This window comes from Manis javanica, chromosome 1 (assembly GCF_040802235.1).
Source record: "Manis javanica isolate MJ-LG chromosome 1, MJ_LKY, whole genome shotgun sequence".
Lineage (NCBI taxonomy): Eukaryota > Metazoa > Chordata > Mammalia > Pholidota > Manidae > Manis > Manis javanica.
Window position 1 is genome coordinate 62,052,277 of NC_133156.1, and position 18,083 is coordinate 62,070,359.

Sequence of the window (18,083 nt, forward strand, 5' to 3'; positions counted from 1 at the left end):
CTAGGTGTGGGAAAAGTTCATGGGAAAGAAGGAAGAACTTGAGACAGAATTTAAGAGGATGACTGGAATGCATCCTGAAGCCAAGAACTCTCTCCCCAGGTATTCTCCCTAGAGGCCAAGTCACAAAGCAAGAGGGGAGTGGTCAACGGGCTCCAGCAGAGGGGAGGTAAAGAACTGAAGAAGAGTAAATCTTAAATGTTCTCATCATAAGAAAAGAGAATTATGCAACTAAGTATGGTGACAGATGTTAACTAAACTTTTGGGGTGATCATTTCTGTAAGGTTGAAGGCACTGAGGGGGAGGGGTGAGCACATCAGACACTGATGACTGCCAAAGTCCCCGGCTGCTGCCCCTCCCAACCTGAAAAATGTGCCTTAGGCTAGCCAATCCTCGCAGCGCTGTAAATCTAAGCTCTCCCTCCCCCTACCTTCTTTAAAAACTTGCTGCCTGGGCACGACTTTCCCAGCCTCCATTTCTGTAGACTGAGAAACCTCGCCTAGGAATTGCATTCAAATAAACTACCTGGCCCTTTGTTGCCTCTCGTCGTCTGCTTATTTCGGCTAGAATTTATCTTACATTTGGTGCTGAAATCCCAGGAAGGAGCATGAGCGTGGGGCCCCGACCAGCCACCGGTGGCCCTGTCCCCTCCTTCCCAGACCCGGAACCTCAGCCTACTCTCCACTGCATGGACTATTTTCCGGTGAGTCCCTCAGTTTCCCCTGGTCTGCTTCCCTTCCTAACTCCATTTCACCTGGTCTGTTAGAAATCTTAGCTACATCCAGGTGGGGGCATCTGGCCCCTGGGCATTCAGCCCACCCTCTGCGGGCACCCGGCCCGCCCCTGGCCCTGCAGTACGGGAGACGTCCCTACCCCAGGCCCCAGGCCGTCTCCCCTGACGGCATACTTGGGACGCTGGGTGCTCCTCTCAGTGGAATTAGTTGGGAAGTGGCGCACACATGGGGAACCAGGCCTCGAAAGCAGAGGCTCAGACCCTGTTGCGGTGTCTCATTTCTAATCTGGCTACTCTATTTGTCCCGGGAAGTTCGCAAATAGAAGCTAGTCTTTCTTTGCTCCAAGGCCAGGCCTCAGTATCCCTTGGACAATCAATGTCTCTGGCCCCCTGAGGGAAGTTTCGATTTTAGCCTCCTCACCAACTTAACTAATTATTGCCACCAGAGCAGAGAGTAGGGTGAAATCCCATATGTGCAGGTTTTTTGGATATTGCGCAACCACCCAGACCTTTATGTTGTGTTCAACGACTCAGGTTCTCCTGGCCCGATCTCCAGTTAAAGATTGTCAGCCTCTTACTCTGCCCAGTCCTTCTTCCTTTTCAGATCTGCCAGAAGGCCTCAGTCACCCGCCTCCCTCAGCTCACAACCCCCTCCCCCTCTCTTCACCACCATCTTTAAGTCCTTTGTCTTCACATGTTGCCACCATCTTAAAGTCCTACATTCTCAACCATGCTGTTGTCCTGCTCTCCTCTTCCAGTGGCTGCACCACCCCCTCCCCTCTCCTTCCGCCTTCACCACCCTCTTCCCCCACCAGAACACACTCCTCCTGCCCTCTGGTTCCAGAAGCCATGGACAGGAAGCTGAGAAAGGAGAAAGCAATTAGATATAAGTTATTCAAATCACTGTATCAGTGTATCTGTCTGTGTATATGTTCTTCTATGAAAAGTATTACTAACTGTAGTCATTATGTCTCAAGTTTGTATGTTTGTGTGTCTAAGTGTGTAGATGAAAAATATTTTCCTAATTCCAGATGGTATTAATAAAAATTGATTTAAAAACAAGCGCTTGTGAAAATTGGGTATTCTAAAACTTCCAGAATATCTGATAAAAAATGTTAAGCATTAATGCTAATTTGGGTTTGGCTGAGGCAGGCATGTCCTTGTGGTTATTAGCTGCCTAAGTTTACCTAAGGTCATTTAAGTTGATGTTATCTGCTAAATCTTTTAAGAATAAAATGCTTAAAGGCTTAGCTTTGTCTAATATCCAGTAAAAGTTTTGTAAATAACCTCACATAGTTAAGAATAAGTGAACTAAATAAGTGAACTAAATAAACACCTTAGTAATTGTGTGTTACAGTGTGTATACCTATCTACAGCCTGGAAATCTTTGTGGTAACCTAAAACCTTAAAGCTTTGCTAAGTTAAAAAGATATACTTTGTGCTTAGTGAGAGATTGTGTTGTAAAGCTCATAGTTAACAGAAATTATAAAATGTTCATAAATTTGTCAATCCAAAGAATACTAGTGTAACAATTTATAATAGCCTACTTCTCAGTATTCACTAAATATTAAAGTACCTAATGGTTTTAAGTTCTAATTAAAACTACTTAAAGTAATAAAGAAAACATTTCTGCATACTAAAGAATGTGTCTTGGTAAAAGAAAGTAACTGTTCTAAAGTACAGCTGTTTATTTAGAAAGAGAACTCTAAATGTAAGAAGAAAGTTGTAGAAAGTTTGTAGAAAAATTTAATATGGTCATGATATATAAAATTAAAGCAAATAAGTATCAATATCAAGTACACAGCAAATTAGAATTTTCAGTTAAAAAGACGAAGTTTTCTTAACTGTTAGTTTGCTCTTCATGTTGAAAGATTGCAAAGGGTTCTCTAATTGTTTTATCAAAGCAGTTTCTCATGCTTAAAGTCTCAGTGAGTTGTCAAGAGTATTTAAAAAAATGAGATCTTAATATTAAAAGGACTAAAAGCTAAACTATGCTAACAACTGTGTAACCTTCCTCATTTGCCTTTGAGGTATTTTGCTGTCATTCTGGTTAAATAGATAAGTATTGCTTCATGGCAACCTATAATCCTATTTAAGCAAGTGCCAAAGAAACTTTCTTCTGACAACTTCCTAAAATCAAATGCGAAAAGGTGCTTTTACCTCAAGTTAACTGATATTTTCCAAAGGGCCCCTAAAACATGTCAAAAGAACTTTTTCTCATTGGAGAAAGTATTTAGCTAATTTAGCTTATTTTTATCTGATATATAATTACCTGCTTAATTACCTGAAAAGCACTGTCAAAAAGAATAATGCTAAACTTCGTTACTGAATATTTTGTTACAGAAATATCAGAATTTCCTTATGTCAACTGTCCTACAGTAAGCTCTCATCAGATCTTTAACCATTGTCATTTCTAAGTCTTTTATCATTTGTAGTCACTGTTTATTACTCCTAAACTAGTAAAGAACTAGATTTCAGCAGAACTAGTATTAGTTACATAAGATTAAGTAAACTAAGGAAGATAATTTTGTGACTTTTTGTTTCAAATGTTGCTGATAAAGTGTTTTAAGCTTTTTCTCTTAAACTGACAATAGTTCTGTCAATGACAATACCTTTATGAGCAGATTGAAACTTAATCTTTCTCTCTACCTGATACCTCCAGAATTTAAAAACTCTCAGTGACTATTTTTATATTTCATGGCAGTATGTTTATTTGCACAAGTTCAATAAGAATCTACTTTCCTTGTAAGAAGACCAATTAAAAACACTAGTTATATTACCAAGGCTTTGACTGGAACATCATACCTGAGAGACACATGCATAAACTCAGATATAAACAGCTTTAAGGAACTAAGGTTGACTTTATAAAGCCAAGAAAGCCCCTTGGAAGAACTGGCCTGGTACCTTGCTTACAGAGTTCCCAGCAGCCTTACCAGGTAAGGAAGGTCACTTCCTGGCAGGTGCAGAAACCTCAAGATCTCTTAGAGACCTCAAGAAGAGAGGAATTCACCCAAATCTACAGGTACTGCAGGCGAAGTCTGATGGCAAGTCTGGCTTGGCTGTCTGGCCTCAAGAGGCCTTTAAAAGTTCAATCTGAAATTCCTTACAAGAAGTTCCAGCAAAGCATATTTAAAAGAGCCTATGTAATCAATTGCTCTTCTTGCTGCACTTATGCAAATAATCAAGCCAACTGTTAATTATTTTCTTAATCTGGCTACTTCTAATAAAAATAAGGGTGATTTTAGAGAAAAGCATTGTTTCAATAATGCAGTCTTATGTATACTAAATCCTAATACTAGTCATTGAGATGTAAACTCGATCCAGAACTTCAGTTTCCCCATAATACCTGGCTATGATTCTCAATTAGATTCTTCATAATTCTAGTTCTCACATTCAGCCATGCATTCTTAATCTCATCAAGTTTGTCCATTCAGAATAAAAGCGCCAACCTTCTGAGGCCCTCTCAACTGACCAGTGATAGAAACCTAGCTGCACCCTTTACTGCACCCCTTCTCAGCATGAAGCAGCTGGAGTGGTCATCGCCCCTTTTCCCTAGAAGCAGCTAGAGTCTCTATCTGTAGAAGAGATAATGAAGCAGAGACCATAAGCTTAGACAGATTAAAGTGAGAGCCTCTGGAAAAGGCAAGGCAAGATATTTGCAGTCGGAGCAATGTAACTACATGGTATGAAACTGCCCCCCGCCCCCACTGCCACGATGCCCCTTGTCAGCCAGAAATAGCCAGATCAAGTCGTTGCCCATTATGACCAAAAGGCTGGAATGTAAGGTTGAAGGCACTGAGGGGGAGGAGTGAGCACGTCAGACACTGATGATGTGCCAAAGTCCCTGGCTGCTGCCCCCTCCCAACCTGAAAATGTGCCTTAGGCTAGCCAATCCTCACACCGCTGTAAATTTAAGCTCTCCCTTCCCCTACCTTCTTTAAAAACTTGCTGCCTGCCCTTCTGGGTGCGACTTTCCCAGCCTCCATTTCTGTAGACTGAGAAACCTCGCCCAGGAATTGCATTCAAATAAACTACCTGGCCCTTTGTTGCCTCTCTTCACCTGCTTATTTCAGTCAGAATTTATCTTACAATTTCCAATATATACAATTATCAAATCAGTATATTATATGCTTGAAAGTAATATAATGCTGTATGCCAATTACACCTCAATACAATTTTTTAATTAAAAAAATAGAAATTAAGACTACGTCCCCCGAAAAAAAGAAGTGATGAAAGTGGTGCCCCTCAAGAAAGTGTGTATGGAATTATCAAACTACACTAAAAAAATTCACAAGAAACCAATTTGAAAATTGTTTTATTAAGAAATACAGATAGTGTCAATTATAGAAGAATATATACTTCTTAAAAATGCTTACAAAATAAATTAAAATATAGTCCATAGGTTTAAAAATATATATATTTTAGCTTTAACAAAGGCAGTTCTTCAGGATCTGCTTGCATACACCACTCTTGTCTGTCAGATCACTTAAAATTCAGTATTTTCACAATATTTTGCTTGGAAGTTCTTTCAAATGGCTTCACTCTAGGTACAATTTTTTGTGCAGCCCCTTTTGCTTTTATTTTCTTCTCTTGTCAATTTTGAGTATGAGAACACGAGAAGTGTCAGCACATGTAGAAGAAATACCTGCCTTTTAAACAGAGGTTTACATGCTATTCAGTTCAACCTTCTTTTTCAAGGGAAAAAGCCCTCCTGCCACTTCACTTTAAGAATCTTCCCCTGGAGTAAGGCTTATGTAGTTCCAGCTGAGAGTTACTGTCACAAAGCTAGTGGCTGAGGCATCAAAGCTACAAAGTCTTCCCAGACATTTGAGGGCTATTACTTCTCCCACATTATAGACCTACATTAAGCAATAAAAGTTTACAAAAATAAGTTAAGACACCCTCCGGTAATTAAAAAAATAATGATTTGTGATCCTTTAAATGTCACAGTTAGAGTTAATGTTCCATCTACATAATAAATATTTATTTTGTTACTTGAAATATGATGTGAACAAAGGTTATTTTGTTTCTAAGAAATGCGACTGAAACGATGCCACAAATATATTAAGTATGAGACTTGTTCCAGGCATTTGTTTGTTGTGACTTCTCTGTTCTTTCTTTCCTTCATTGCCTGAGTATTTATCTGTGGAATAGGAGAATTAATAGTCAAAATTAATTGTCATTATCTTTAACAACTGTTGAATGGCAGGTTATATTGTCATTTCTATGCAAATCCATCACTCACTGCGTCCCCAAAACACCTGCTTACTTTGAGCTCCTATGTTCTTTCTCCAGAGAATAGCCCTCCCTTCTTTCCACCCACCTAGACTCACTTCAAGGCTGAGTTACCACCTCCTTCCAAAGGTCTCTGCTAAGTGCTCAGACCTTTCTTTTGGAAACTCTTCTAGCGCTTCTTTCATTGAACTTGGCTCACTTACATGCTGGTTTTGGTGTTTTCCATAGTGCTGAGCACAATGTCTTCTAAGTAGGACACATTAAATATTTATTGAAAGATTAAATAGGTTGATGATTTCATGATGTTCCTGATAAGATCACAAGTTCCTCAAGAACAAGACTTATGTTAATGCCTTTTTATAGGTATAACTCAGTAAACCTATTATTTACACCAATACATCAGTCTCTCCCACTAGCTAGGTGTGCCACACACCCTTAAGGCTTATTGTGAAGAGGAGTCTAAACTTGAGAGAAAAAGATCACAATAATCTTCCTGTGTATTCCTTCACCTGAATTACTCTTGAGTAGTAACAGACTGGGCATCCTAGACACGCAGAACCCAGATCGATAAAGTTCACCAGGTCACTAAGCAAAAACCTTGCAATCTAAAATCTGCTAAATCATAATCAAATATTACTAATCTTCGGGCTCTCCTTTTGGGCTTGGGAGGGGGCTGAAACAAAATCCTCCAGACTCTCCCTTTCTCACATTCTGTCCAGAATTTGATTTAGCTTGTGTTCTGTGTTCTTCTCAAATGATGAATTTTGTTGTGGCCATCTGTAGATTTGCTTGGATCTCCCTAATAGAAGGTATACAGCCAAACAGGTTTTTCACATGGTTGCCTGGTATTGAGTACCCAACTCAAGCTCAATCCAGACTGACTCTGTGGCTTCCATCTTTTATCTTTAACCTAAGGACAGCTTTAGCCACCCAGACACTCAAGAGTGCAGACTGACAAAGTCCCTTGGTTAATAGGCAGCAATCATACACATCTGCACCTATCTTTGTCTTTTTAAGATTTATCATCAGGAAGATTAATTCCCTGCTTTACTTGCCTGCTGAAATAAATCTTTTTTTATGTGCCAGGCACTTTTACAAGTGCTTTTACGTATATTGATTCATTTAATCCACATTACCACTCTAAGGGACTTGCTAATATGATCCATCCTTTTGCAGATGAAACTGAGCATACACAGGCTAAGTAATTTACCCAAGTTTTCACATTAGAAGTTATGGGTGAGGATTCAGTCAGGCATTAGTGTCCAGACTTCCTGCTTCTGGCTCTATACTATTCTATTGAAAGCTATACACTCACTTAAGCGCACGTAACTGCATTATGCAAAAATCCATTACGTAAAAACACCACCATCCTCACAAACAACTAAGCAAACAGGGATGGAGATTTCATATAACATTTTAAGAAGGTAGCACACAGCTATTAAGGTATTTGACTAGACAATGATCCTCAAACTTCTTGAAACACTGGCTTACAGTTTAGACCCATAGTTCTGTCCAAAGAATCGGAACTCTAAAAATAAATACATTTGGGACTAGGTGTCAGTGTGGGACTGACAATCTACAGTTTTTACCAGCTCATTTGCTTAGAATGATAGAATCTGAATAAAAATAACAACGACGCATGCACCGAAGCCCAACTTTAATTCAATATTAGCTCCAATGTTAGAAAGCTCTGAGAGTCCAGTGCATTGGCTTACCTGAATTCCGTAGTAGCCTGGGCACTGGAGAATGAGCGTAGCATTAGTTCTTACTGCGAAAATTTCCTTGGGAAGTGACGGACAGCCGTGCGTGGGGTTGAAGTTAATTTGTTCTATTTTAGTGAGGCAATCCGGCTGCTCACAGGCGGCAAAGTTCACGAGAAAAGGAGAAAACGCCAGGAGAAAAAAGAAAAAAAAAGGAAGTTAAGAAATGAGTGAAAGGGGCAGCGTGGGTAGGGAGCAGAGGGAGGCGCAGCAAAAGCGATGGGAGTAAGAGGAAAGGTTTCGGTCGAGAAGAGGGGGTAAGAGCCCACGAAGGGGAAGGAAGGAAGGGCGACCTGGGCGCAGCCGAGGGTGCAGGAGGAGAAAGGGCGGGCCGACGCTTGCTCCGCCCAAGGCTCGCGGCCGCGCGGCGGACCGCAGGGAGGCGGCGCCAAGCGCCGGGGCTCCGGTTCGGGAGGGGCTCCCCCGACCGCGTTCCCGGGTCCCAGTTCCCTATTTCTCTTTTCTCCTAGGGGATGCGGAAAGGGGAAGATTCTCCCGGAATCCCTCTCGGGCAAGAGACTTCCGCGCCCTAAATTGGAACAGAAGCGGCGAGCCAGGCTGGACATCCGGCAGCCCACTTGTCCCTACTCCACCGGCGTCACCTGGGAGCCCAGTCACCGCCTGGGGTTCTACACCGCTGGATTCTGCCTCCCCGGAATGCCTGGCGTCTCTCTGGAGAAAGCCAGAAGCACCCATCACCGACTCACCGGGTCTTTACAGGAGATGGAGTTGAACTTTGTACTCTTGGTCTGGAAGAAAGAAAAAAAGCATAGGACAAGAAGGGCACTGACTTAAGTACACAGGAGAAATCATCCCTCACTTGCTTCCATGTTTTAAAAATGCTCTGAAAGCCATTTCCACTTAGGCACTTGTTTCCCATGCACCTGTTCTTTGGAGTCTTCAGATAGTGCCTGCCATTATTTCAAACTGGATATCAAAGGATCCTGGTCCTAGAGAGAGAAATCCCCTTTCCCAAAGTGGCACGCCTGTACACAGGGGCTACACATGTGAGCAATGATGCTTTTTTTGAAATGCCCCCATCTGCCCTGTAGCCATTCACTCATTGCACACATGAATGTTCTTTTCAGAAATTCGAATAATCAGGAAAGTGGTTACTACTGTATTAAAAATATCTGAAGGGCACCTTATCCCATTATGTCATCCTAAGACGTGTAGACCGCTGGAAAGACGAAGTGCACCTTCTCCATGGCTGTCCTCACAGGTTAGGGCTTAGTTCACAAGAATTCCCTCTCTTTTACTTCTATTTCTTTCTCAAAACCTTATCCACTGTCCTTTTTTTTACTGTATGATAGACAACATTTTAGCAGAGGATAGACATCCTTCATGCATAATGTGTTACCTAGCAGTATTTGCTCCTAATTAACATCTGCCTACTTAATGTGTGCCAGTTTCTAGATAGTCTTTTTCAGAAGCCAATATTTTTCAGTAAGACTTGTAAAAATTTTCAACAAAATGCTAGGCTATGATTTTCGTATTCAAGTTATTTCTCTTTCCTTGTAAGTTAAATTGCATGTGTACATACTTACTCTTGTGACAGAAACAATTATTTTTAAAAAAATGTTTCTTCACTTACCCCATTCATATATTCCTTCAGGGCTGGATAAATGACATAGTGATACCTTTTTTTAATCTTCTCAAAGTCACAGTCAGTGAAATTGTAGGTTAGCACGAGCCCTACCAATTGCAAGATGAAGATCTTCCTGAAAAAAACTGGCAGAATAATAGGCATTTAATAGCAAATAATAAGACAATGCACTTGGAAACCCAATTCCACTGGTTTAACACTAAACTCCACCAACACTGAATTGCCTCCAGATCTGCAAGGCCTGCCTTAGGGGCAAGAGCCCAGGAACCTTTCTTTGCCTCTCATTCCCAGTGCACGAGAAGCCCATATTCACCCATGCTGTTGCCTTAAGTTGGAGTCTTCCTGATGGTCTAGAGCTTTCTGGCTTCACATATATAATACCTAAACGCCTACGGGCTCTTTTCTCTTAGACCAATGATTTTCCTTGATGTCATTCTCTTCCTTTATAGAATTCTGAATTGATGACATGAAAGGAAAAAATAGGATTAGCCAAATATATGGAATTTTAATGTTGGTAAAATCATCAGGAATTTCCCTCATCTTCTTCCTTTCATCTTTGCCCTAAACCCTTGACATGTTCTGAATGTGTTTCAAGAAAGAGACATCTACATCTTTCTCCTACAGGAAAACCAAGCCCCTTGTTGGGGAAAAACACCCCAACACAGCAGCCACTTTCACGATGAGGTACCACTGCTCCTGCATGGGTCCATCTGAGCATTTCCTTTGGCTGCTTTCCCTGTTCCGTGGCTACTAAGAAAACTCACGTGGTTACTTAATGCACTGCTTCGGAAGGTGGGTACAGTCTCAGGCTTGTACCGTGCTTCCACCTGAAAGCATTAAATATGCAATAGTGGCCAGAACTTTAGGGGCAGGGACGATAAAGAGTTGAAATGAACGGGGAAAGGTCTGATGGGTCTCGCCCTCAAAACACTTTTCAAAGCGCCCTTATCAATTTCAGGAAAGAAGCGCCTACCCCTGGGTGACTGGAGGCGCTCTAGGGGCTGCGGTCTCCTCTAGCCCATTCTATAGGTGTCAAGAACTTTTAGAACCTCCAAGTTCAGCGCCTATCCACCCGCACAGCTCCACTCTTCAGGCCGGCGTAACAAGAGGCGTGGCGGGACCGCGCGGCGCGGGGCGCGACGGGCGCGCCCGGGGAAGGTGCTGTCCTGTGCGCCGCTCTCCCGGGCGCGCGCACGATTCGTGCGCCCCGCAGCCGCGGCGCCGGGCCCCACTTTGCGCAGCCTAGACGGCCACGGTTGCCACGGGTGTGAGTTTAGGTACAAAAGCAACGCGATGGCAGGGTTAGATTTGTACTTGCAAACCCTTGTTGATCCTGAAAAGGGAGTTTAAACGCAGCGAAGTGAGTCAGGGAGAGCTCCTAAGAGGATGCCTAGCCGCCTTCTGGGCTGTAGCAGCGCGCACAGAAGGTGGAAGGGACGGCGAGCCGACACCGACTGGACTTCTGCGGGACGAACCCCGCTCCGCCCGAGCTGGGCCCGCGCGGCCCGGGCTCCTTCCTCCTCACACGCCCACCTCTTGCGTGTCAAAGCTACAGAGCTCTGGTCCTTGGGAAGTTCCTAGGAATCATCGTCGAAGCCAAAGCTGCCGAGGTTGGGCGCCCCACGTGAGTCCTAGCAAATGTCACAGGCCACGCGGCGCCTGGGAACAGCAGCAGGGGGTGGCGAGGGAAGCGGGAAAAGCACACACTCGGGGGTGGGGTGGGGTGGGGACTCGAACCAGAAGTGAACTTTTTTCATAGAAGGCATTCAACAACCGTGCCAGTACAGCTGGGACCTGTTCCCTGGTTATAGCCTAGGAATAAAAATTGGGGTGCTAACAGGAGCGTTGGAAAGCCTCTGATTCATCACTGACTTCAAAGATGGGCTTTTCTGGAACCCTCAGAGTGTAGGGTTTAATGTCATGGCAGCATGCTTTGGGAAAGAAATCGCTCCGCCCCTCTCCCCAGTTACCACCTTTTCAGGATGTTATGAGATGATGCCAAAGCTTGCTTCATTTGCTGTGACATCAGAGATGTTTCTGGTCAGCAGCCGGATATTGGATAGGCAGACGGTAGCTAGAGACATAGATTTCTTCACTAGGTTGGGCAGGGACAGAAGAAAGCAGCCCTCGCTGAAGTTCAGCTTACATTCTTCTAGAGTATAACTGAGCTGCTTTTCTTCCCACTTAAAAACGAAGTTTTCAAGGTAACTATGTTAGTCTGTGCTGAGTTGAGGCAGACAGGGTGCCTTCTCTTCCGGCATCCTGGAAGATTTATCTTTGCCTTTAAACAAACTGCTAAACCCTTGTCCCTGGGGCCTCCGATTTTCCTTATCTATAAATATATGTGGCATCTTAGAAAACTTCCATCATATCAATTTTATACTAAAGAACTCTTGGTAGACTCCGAATTGCCTTGTCATTTATAATCATCCCTCCAAACTTGGCTCCAAGCTGTCTTTCCAGCCGAATCTCCTCCATCCAGGTAGGCTTCTTACAAATCATACTTGAAATTAATATGCTCTAAAGGTGCCCTAAGCTTTCTTCATTCCAACCTCATGCCCTCAGGTGCTGGCATTCTCCTGTCATTCAATGCTCAGTTCACTGGACATCTCTTCCAAAAATGGTCTCTTATCTGGCTGTGACCTCACTTTCTTTTTTAAGCCATATTTATTTTGTACTTCCTTCTTTTGACTTCCACTCATTATGTAATAGTTTAATAATGTTTTACAACCTTTTTATTAGACTGTGAGTTCTTTAGAAGCAGAAAATCTTTTATAATAAGTGATTTATTCAATATTAGTTTACTTTTCCAAAAACATTTGAAGTGACTTGCAGCAAATATGTTAGTGCCAAAATGTAAATAACAGTCAAGGTGAGGCAAAAGAAAGGAACCAAGGAATAAAGGAGGCGAGGATCAGGTGCAGGGAAGGCCACAGAAAAAAACATTATTAGGAACTGGAGAATAAAGGCAAGCTCAAAAGTGAGTTCTGCTATTCCAAACAACCTTGCAAAGGAGACAGTGTGTGATGTGCTCTGAAAGTACACTAGGGGAAGCCAGTTTTATTTATGGTCATTATCATGGCCAACCTAGGGGTCAGTCTTAGGGTTTGTATATAATAGATACTCAATAAATCCTCAATAGGCTGAAGTATATTAACCTTCTTTGAAGATCATTGTCAGGAAACAAATTATTTCCTAGTGAAATAATTTCTCTATAAAGATCTCTTTTTCTAGTTTTTTTTTGCTGCCATATTGCTGGAATCCACTTATGCCTTGCCTAGAACAACCATTCATGTTGAAAGGACATCGCTGAAGATTCCTGGTGGGCTGAAGAGCTTCCTATTTTTCTTTCTATTTGTTCAAATGCTAAAGATGTGAACAGTATCTGTATGTGTGGAGTTTGTGAAATCCTAGGTTAGGTCAAGAATGGTGTCTTCCTTATGGAAGGAAACGGAAGTGAGATTATTTGGTGCACTGTGATTACTCAGAGAGCTTAGGCAATATTTTTACCCATGAGATGGACCAAAAAATGATCCATAACACCGTTCTCTTTTTTCCTTCCTTCAATAGAAAGATCTGTCATTCATTTAGTTCCTTAACATTTTTATTTTTCTTGTTTTAATAATAGTTCCCTTTTTCACTGCTTTATTCTTTCCCTCCCTCATTTTAAATTTACTTCTTTCTTCCTCTTCTTTTAACTGTCATGAATATTTAAAGTTGGCCAGTCCTCATGCAAAACTCAATTTGGTTTTGAAAAAGTAGATCTAAGTTGTCAGGAAAAAAGGATGTTACTGTTTTTTTACCTGGTAAATCATAGAGTTGTTGGACTTAAAAAAATGGATGTCAGATAGGTTACCAGTGAAAAATGGGAGCAATCTCCCTCTGTGGACTAAGAAAAGTAGATGACCAACCTTCACTTGCTAATATTTTAGGAAGTGTGACAATGGACCTTCCCTAGCCAATGGGTGTTCTTTTGGGTCTGGAAGTGAAGTGATTGCTGTAGGTTCCCCAGGACTCTGGTCGTAATAATCATTTCACCTCTGATTTTCATATGCAAATGCAGAAACGAAGGGCCAGACTTTGCAGAGGTGAGTACTCTTTCTAGATATTCTATCCTCATTGTTCATAGTCAGGTATAGTGTTTATGCTATAAGAGGTCGAGTTTATTTATTAACACTTTATTAAGTTTTTATGATGTAAGTAGTTAAATGGTCCATGTATAGTTTGTGCTGACTGTAGCACATGTCCCTTTTGCCCATTAATTTTCATTATACATTTGTAATCAAGCAGCCATGCTGTTGGTCTGAATCATTGATTGGTTTCACCAAACTCCATACTTCCTCTAAGAGCCTTTGGCAGGGGGGGTTCATTTGTAAACCAGTAAGTGGAGTAAGGGACTTTCCACAACAAATGCAAGAATCATCCCTTTTATTTTATTTTATTCTCAAGCTAGTGATACCTGCATAGTCAGACTATGGCTGAGAAATGTTGCCAGATATTTTTGAGTTGTGGAGGCCAAAAGTGTGCATGAAAACCTAGTATTTGCTCTCATTTCTCTGTAAAGAAACAGTTTTACCTTCAGCTAGATGGAGGTAAACATTTTTGCTCACTTAACTGTTTTTCTACAATCTAATAAGAAATTAACAGGGAAAAGAAGGAAGAAGCTGAGCTTTCTTATATTATTTCAAAAGAGTGTGGAAAAGGACAGAACTGAAGGGCAGTTCTAATTTTGGATACCTTTCTCAAGGATATTTATTATGCCGGATATCTCCTATTTTCCCCTCCAGGTAGTCTCTCCCCCTTTCCCTATCCTTCTTTGTACCCCTGGGAAGCTGACCCACAAGGACCACATCAATGGGCTCTCTTGACTTCCAGCTTCAGATTGGGTCTGGCCAATGTTCACAGGATATTGGCAAGAGATCAGAGGGTAGGATGACATATATATATATATATATATATATATATATATATATATATATATATATATATATATATAAATTATATTATTATTTCATCTTGCTACCTTCCAGGTTATATACATTATGTGATTACTGTTGATTTCCCTAATTATGCCCTTTGTACATAGTTCCTTTGTTAAACTCTCCTACAGTTAGCCAGTTTGAGCATGCGATTAGTTTCCTGTGGACCCCTGACCAATAGAGCTATCTATAGTCGTTACCAGTATGTCATCACTTGAAGCCATCAACTAACATTCCTTTCTTCACCTTTTGCGTCTTCCTTGCGGCATTATATTAGTTCTATAACTTTTACATAGGAAATAGTGGTTCTTAATGTCTAATTAAATTCGAATTTTTAGAAAAAAGTTACTCTGCTCTTAACTGTGAAAGATGAGTTATAAGAAATTCTGTGATTTTCCTTTTTATTCAAATGACATCTCTTCCTAGTAATATTGTCACCCAGGATTTGCAGGAAAGCTACACACCTACTTGTATAACTTGCTTCATAGTTGAGCCCTCATTGTTTTTGTATAAAAGTATCTTAAGAAAAAGTGACCATTATGTGAGTCAGGTGGTAGCCATAGGCTTATTTCTCATGTGTTATGTCTGATACTCCAAGTATCTCCTGTATGGTGAATCCTGCTATTATCAATAATGTTATGTGGGTTAAACAATTACCCTAAGTATGTTCTCTCTTAAATCTAATAAGCCCCTAACAATCATTTTATGATCATGTCTTATTAGGGGCTACTTTCTTCCTATAGAGCCAGTCAGGGTTTCTGAGAAAGAACAGCCCAAGAATTCCAGACACATGGTGGTGGTCATGGGAGAACAGAAAAGGAGGAGACTGGAAAGTTGAGGATGATAAGTGGACAGCAAAGAAATATGGAGTCTGAGTTTGACCTGGGGCCAGTCCTCAGGTAGGACCATCAAATAGACAAGATGCTGGGAGGTCAGAGCATGGAGTCAGCAAACTACAGCCCATAGGCCAAATCCTGTCCACCTGCCTGTTTTTGTAAATAGAGCTTATTGTAACACAGCCATATCTATTTATATATAGCATTCTCTTTGGCTGTTTTTGTGCTGTGAAGTCAGTTAAATAGTTGAAATGAAAACCATCTGGCCTGCAAAGCTTCAAATATTTGGTATCGGGCCATGTACAGAAAAAAAATGTATAGACCTCTGGTTTAGAGAATCACACCACTTAGTCTTATGATAGGGTTGGTTGTTGACTCTCTGCAATGTTTACAGTCCTTTTGTTAAATAGAAGATCATCAGCAGTGTGTAAGGGTTCTGTGGCCCCGAATCAGTAATTTCTCCCTGACTGTAGTCTTTTTATCAAGGGTATTTTCCCTCTTTTTGTTCTGCTTTTTACCGTTGTTCATCCAGATTTGTAGTATAAATTTCCCATTTACATTCAGTACCTAGGAATATTGATTAATTGTATTCCCAAGTTCTCCAGTTCTTTCTCATGTACTCCTAATGGTTTTAAGGATTAAACCTCTTTTAGAGAATTGTTGTTTCAGAAATGCATTTGAAAAGAAGAGATGGAATTTAAAAACAAAGATACATAGTAAGTACTTCATACTTAGTTATTTTACAAAACCAGTAAACAACCTCAATGACTCTGTATCTCAGAGATATAGGATACTATCAACTGTTTGAAAAAAAGAGATTTACATACTTGTAGTGCAGTTGTTACACCTATTAGAAGAATGTGCCAGTTTATAACTTCATTGTAATTTAATTCAATGGAATATATTTGATTTTCCTCTAAACTCCCAAACTTCTCTTCTCATATGAGTTGAGTTACTTTCCCTGTATATATTCATATTTTTGTAAAGTCTGAGGCTTTTCATTGGTGACTAATCCTGAAGGGATTTATTCTAGGGACAATAGTTTTTGAGTAATCTTGCTAATTTCAGACCTATATGTTTGAATTTATATCATGATGCTTATATCTGCTTTTTGTTTAGGGCCTAACACATGCCTCAATATCTTAATGTAACTCAATTCTATTTAATGTTCATTAAGCAATTATCAGTTGTACAGAAGTAAATCCAAAGATTCACATAATGTGTAATGGTATTGGTGTTCTGTTTTATAACTCAATGATTAAAAAGGAGACGTGGAAGTTAATAATTAAAATTGCTATTAAATTACTAAAAACGAACAATAATCAAAATAGTTAAAATTAAAATATAGTGATTCTATGAGTAGTACTCAGGAGATGAGGTCAAATGGTTCTAACTATGACCCAAGGCAATTGCTTACAAATTCTGTTTTCTCTTTTTGCCTCACTGGGATAATTTTCAAAGGAGTTAATATATACAAAAACCCTTGAGTGTTTGGGAAAAAGCCCAATTGTGCATTTTATGCATTAAAATGCAAAACACTGAGCATACAGGTCTCCTTTCATCTTCAGACAAACTGCCCACCACTAGGTGTCTCAGTGGGAGTACACAGCATCACATGCACCTGAGAAACCATGTTCCTAGCGTAATTATGTAACGAGCAGCCTTGAGCAATTTTATCTCCTTTTGCAAAGTTCTTGGAATAATCATCTTTGTGAGTCATTTTTCAGTTGCACAGTGAGGCTAAGTATTTGTCCACCTCTGCTAGGGCCGCTGTAGCAGAGTACCACACAGTCTGGGTAGCTTAAACAGACATTTATTTCTCACAACTTTGGGAGTCCATGATCAAGGTGTTGGCCAGTTTGATTTCTGGTGGGAGCTCTCTTCCTGGGCTATAGATAAGTGTATCTTGTCACATAATGAAGAAGGCCAGATCATCTTTCTAGTGTCTTTTCTTAGGACACTAGTTAGAATTAGGACACTAATCCCACCAAGAGGCCTCCACACTCATGACCTAATTACTTCCCAAAGGCCCCATCTCCAAATACCATCACACTGGGGTTAGGGCTTCAACATCTGAATTTTGGGAGCACGCAAACATTCAGTCCATAACATTCATATCTATCTGACAAGTTGTGAAAAGAACCATTTCCTTAAGTGGAAACTATTTAACCATCTTTTCCTTGTTTCCTTTTTCTCTTTTCCTGCCTTTTAAATGAATTCAGTCTCTTTTTTAAAAATTTCATTTTATTGCTTTATTTGCTTATTACAATGGTTATTTTTGTGTGTGTGGCTGCTTTAGAGTTTAGGGCACATATCTTTAGATTATCATAGTCTACTTTCATGTAATATACCATTTCATGTGTAGTATATTATCAAAGTGTGTATTTCTTTTTCTCCTCTTAGCTGTCATATACATTATTTCTACACATTTTTAAAACTCTATAATACATCATTATTCTCTTCAGTCAGTTGTCTTTAAAGATATTTTTGAAATAAGAACAATTTATATATTTACCCATTTATTTCCTGTGCCTTTCTTTTATTGTTGTTTAGGTACATGTTTCCCTCAGGTACAGGAATTTCTTTAGCATTTTTTGTAGTTTCGATCTGCAGGTGATGAATTCTTTCAGCTTTTGTATGTCTGAACCACCTTCTCCACCTTTTTTTTCAAAGATATTTTGCTCAATACAGGAGGTTTTTTCTTTCATTATTTTAAAATTTTATGTAATGTATAATGGCTTGCATCATTTCAAAAAGAAATTTGTCATCCTTATGACATATGGGTAAACATAACATGTCTTTTTCCTCTGGCTGTTTTTAAGATTTTCTCTTCATTTTTTCCCCTAGTTTTATTGAAATATTATTGATATATAGTATGTAAGTTTAAGGTGTACAAACTGATGATTCAATACATTTAAATATTGCAAAATGCTTACC

At 40.3% G+C, this 18,083-nt stretch overlaps 1 protein-coding gene and 1 long non-coding RNA gene across 4 annotated transcripts in view; one reads left to right on the forward strand and one right to left on the reverse strand.

Annotated features, from left to right (window-relative positions):
* Positions 1-5,028: 5,028 nt before the first annotated feature.
* Positions 5,029-9,475, reverse strand: TSLP (thymic stromal lymphopoietin). Its single transcript, XM_017677678.3, has 4 exons — positions 9,320-9,475; positions 8,433-8,474; positions 7,681-7,815; positions 5,029-5,873 (listed from the first exon to the last, which is right to left on the reverse strand). The coding sequence occupies exons 1-4, from the start codon at positions 9,473-9,475 to the stop codon at positions 5,760-5,762; spliced, it is 447 nt and encodes a 148-aa protein (XP_017533167.2). The 3' UTR covers positions 5,029-5,759.
* A 1,033-nt stretch (positions 9,476-10,508) lies between these two features.
* LOC108405134 (uncharacterized) overlaps positions 10,509-18,083 on the forward strand; it is a 198,294-nt gene continuing 190,719 nt past the window's right edge. For all 3 annotated transcript variants that reach the window (XR_005059561.2, XR_012129932.1, XR_005059563.2), the window contains exon 1: positions 10,509-10,955. This is a non-coding gene — a long non-coding RNA (uncharacterized lncRNA). The remainder of the gene's footprint in view (positions 10,956-18,083) is intronic.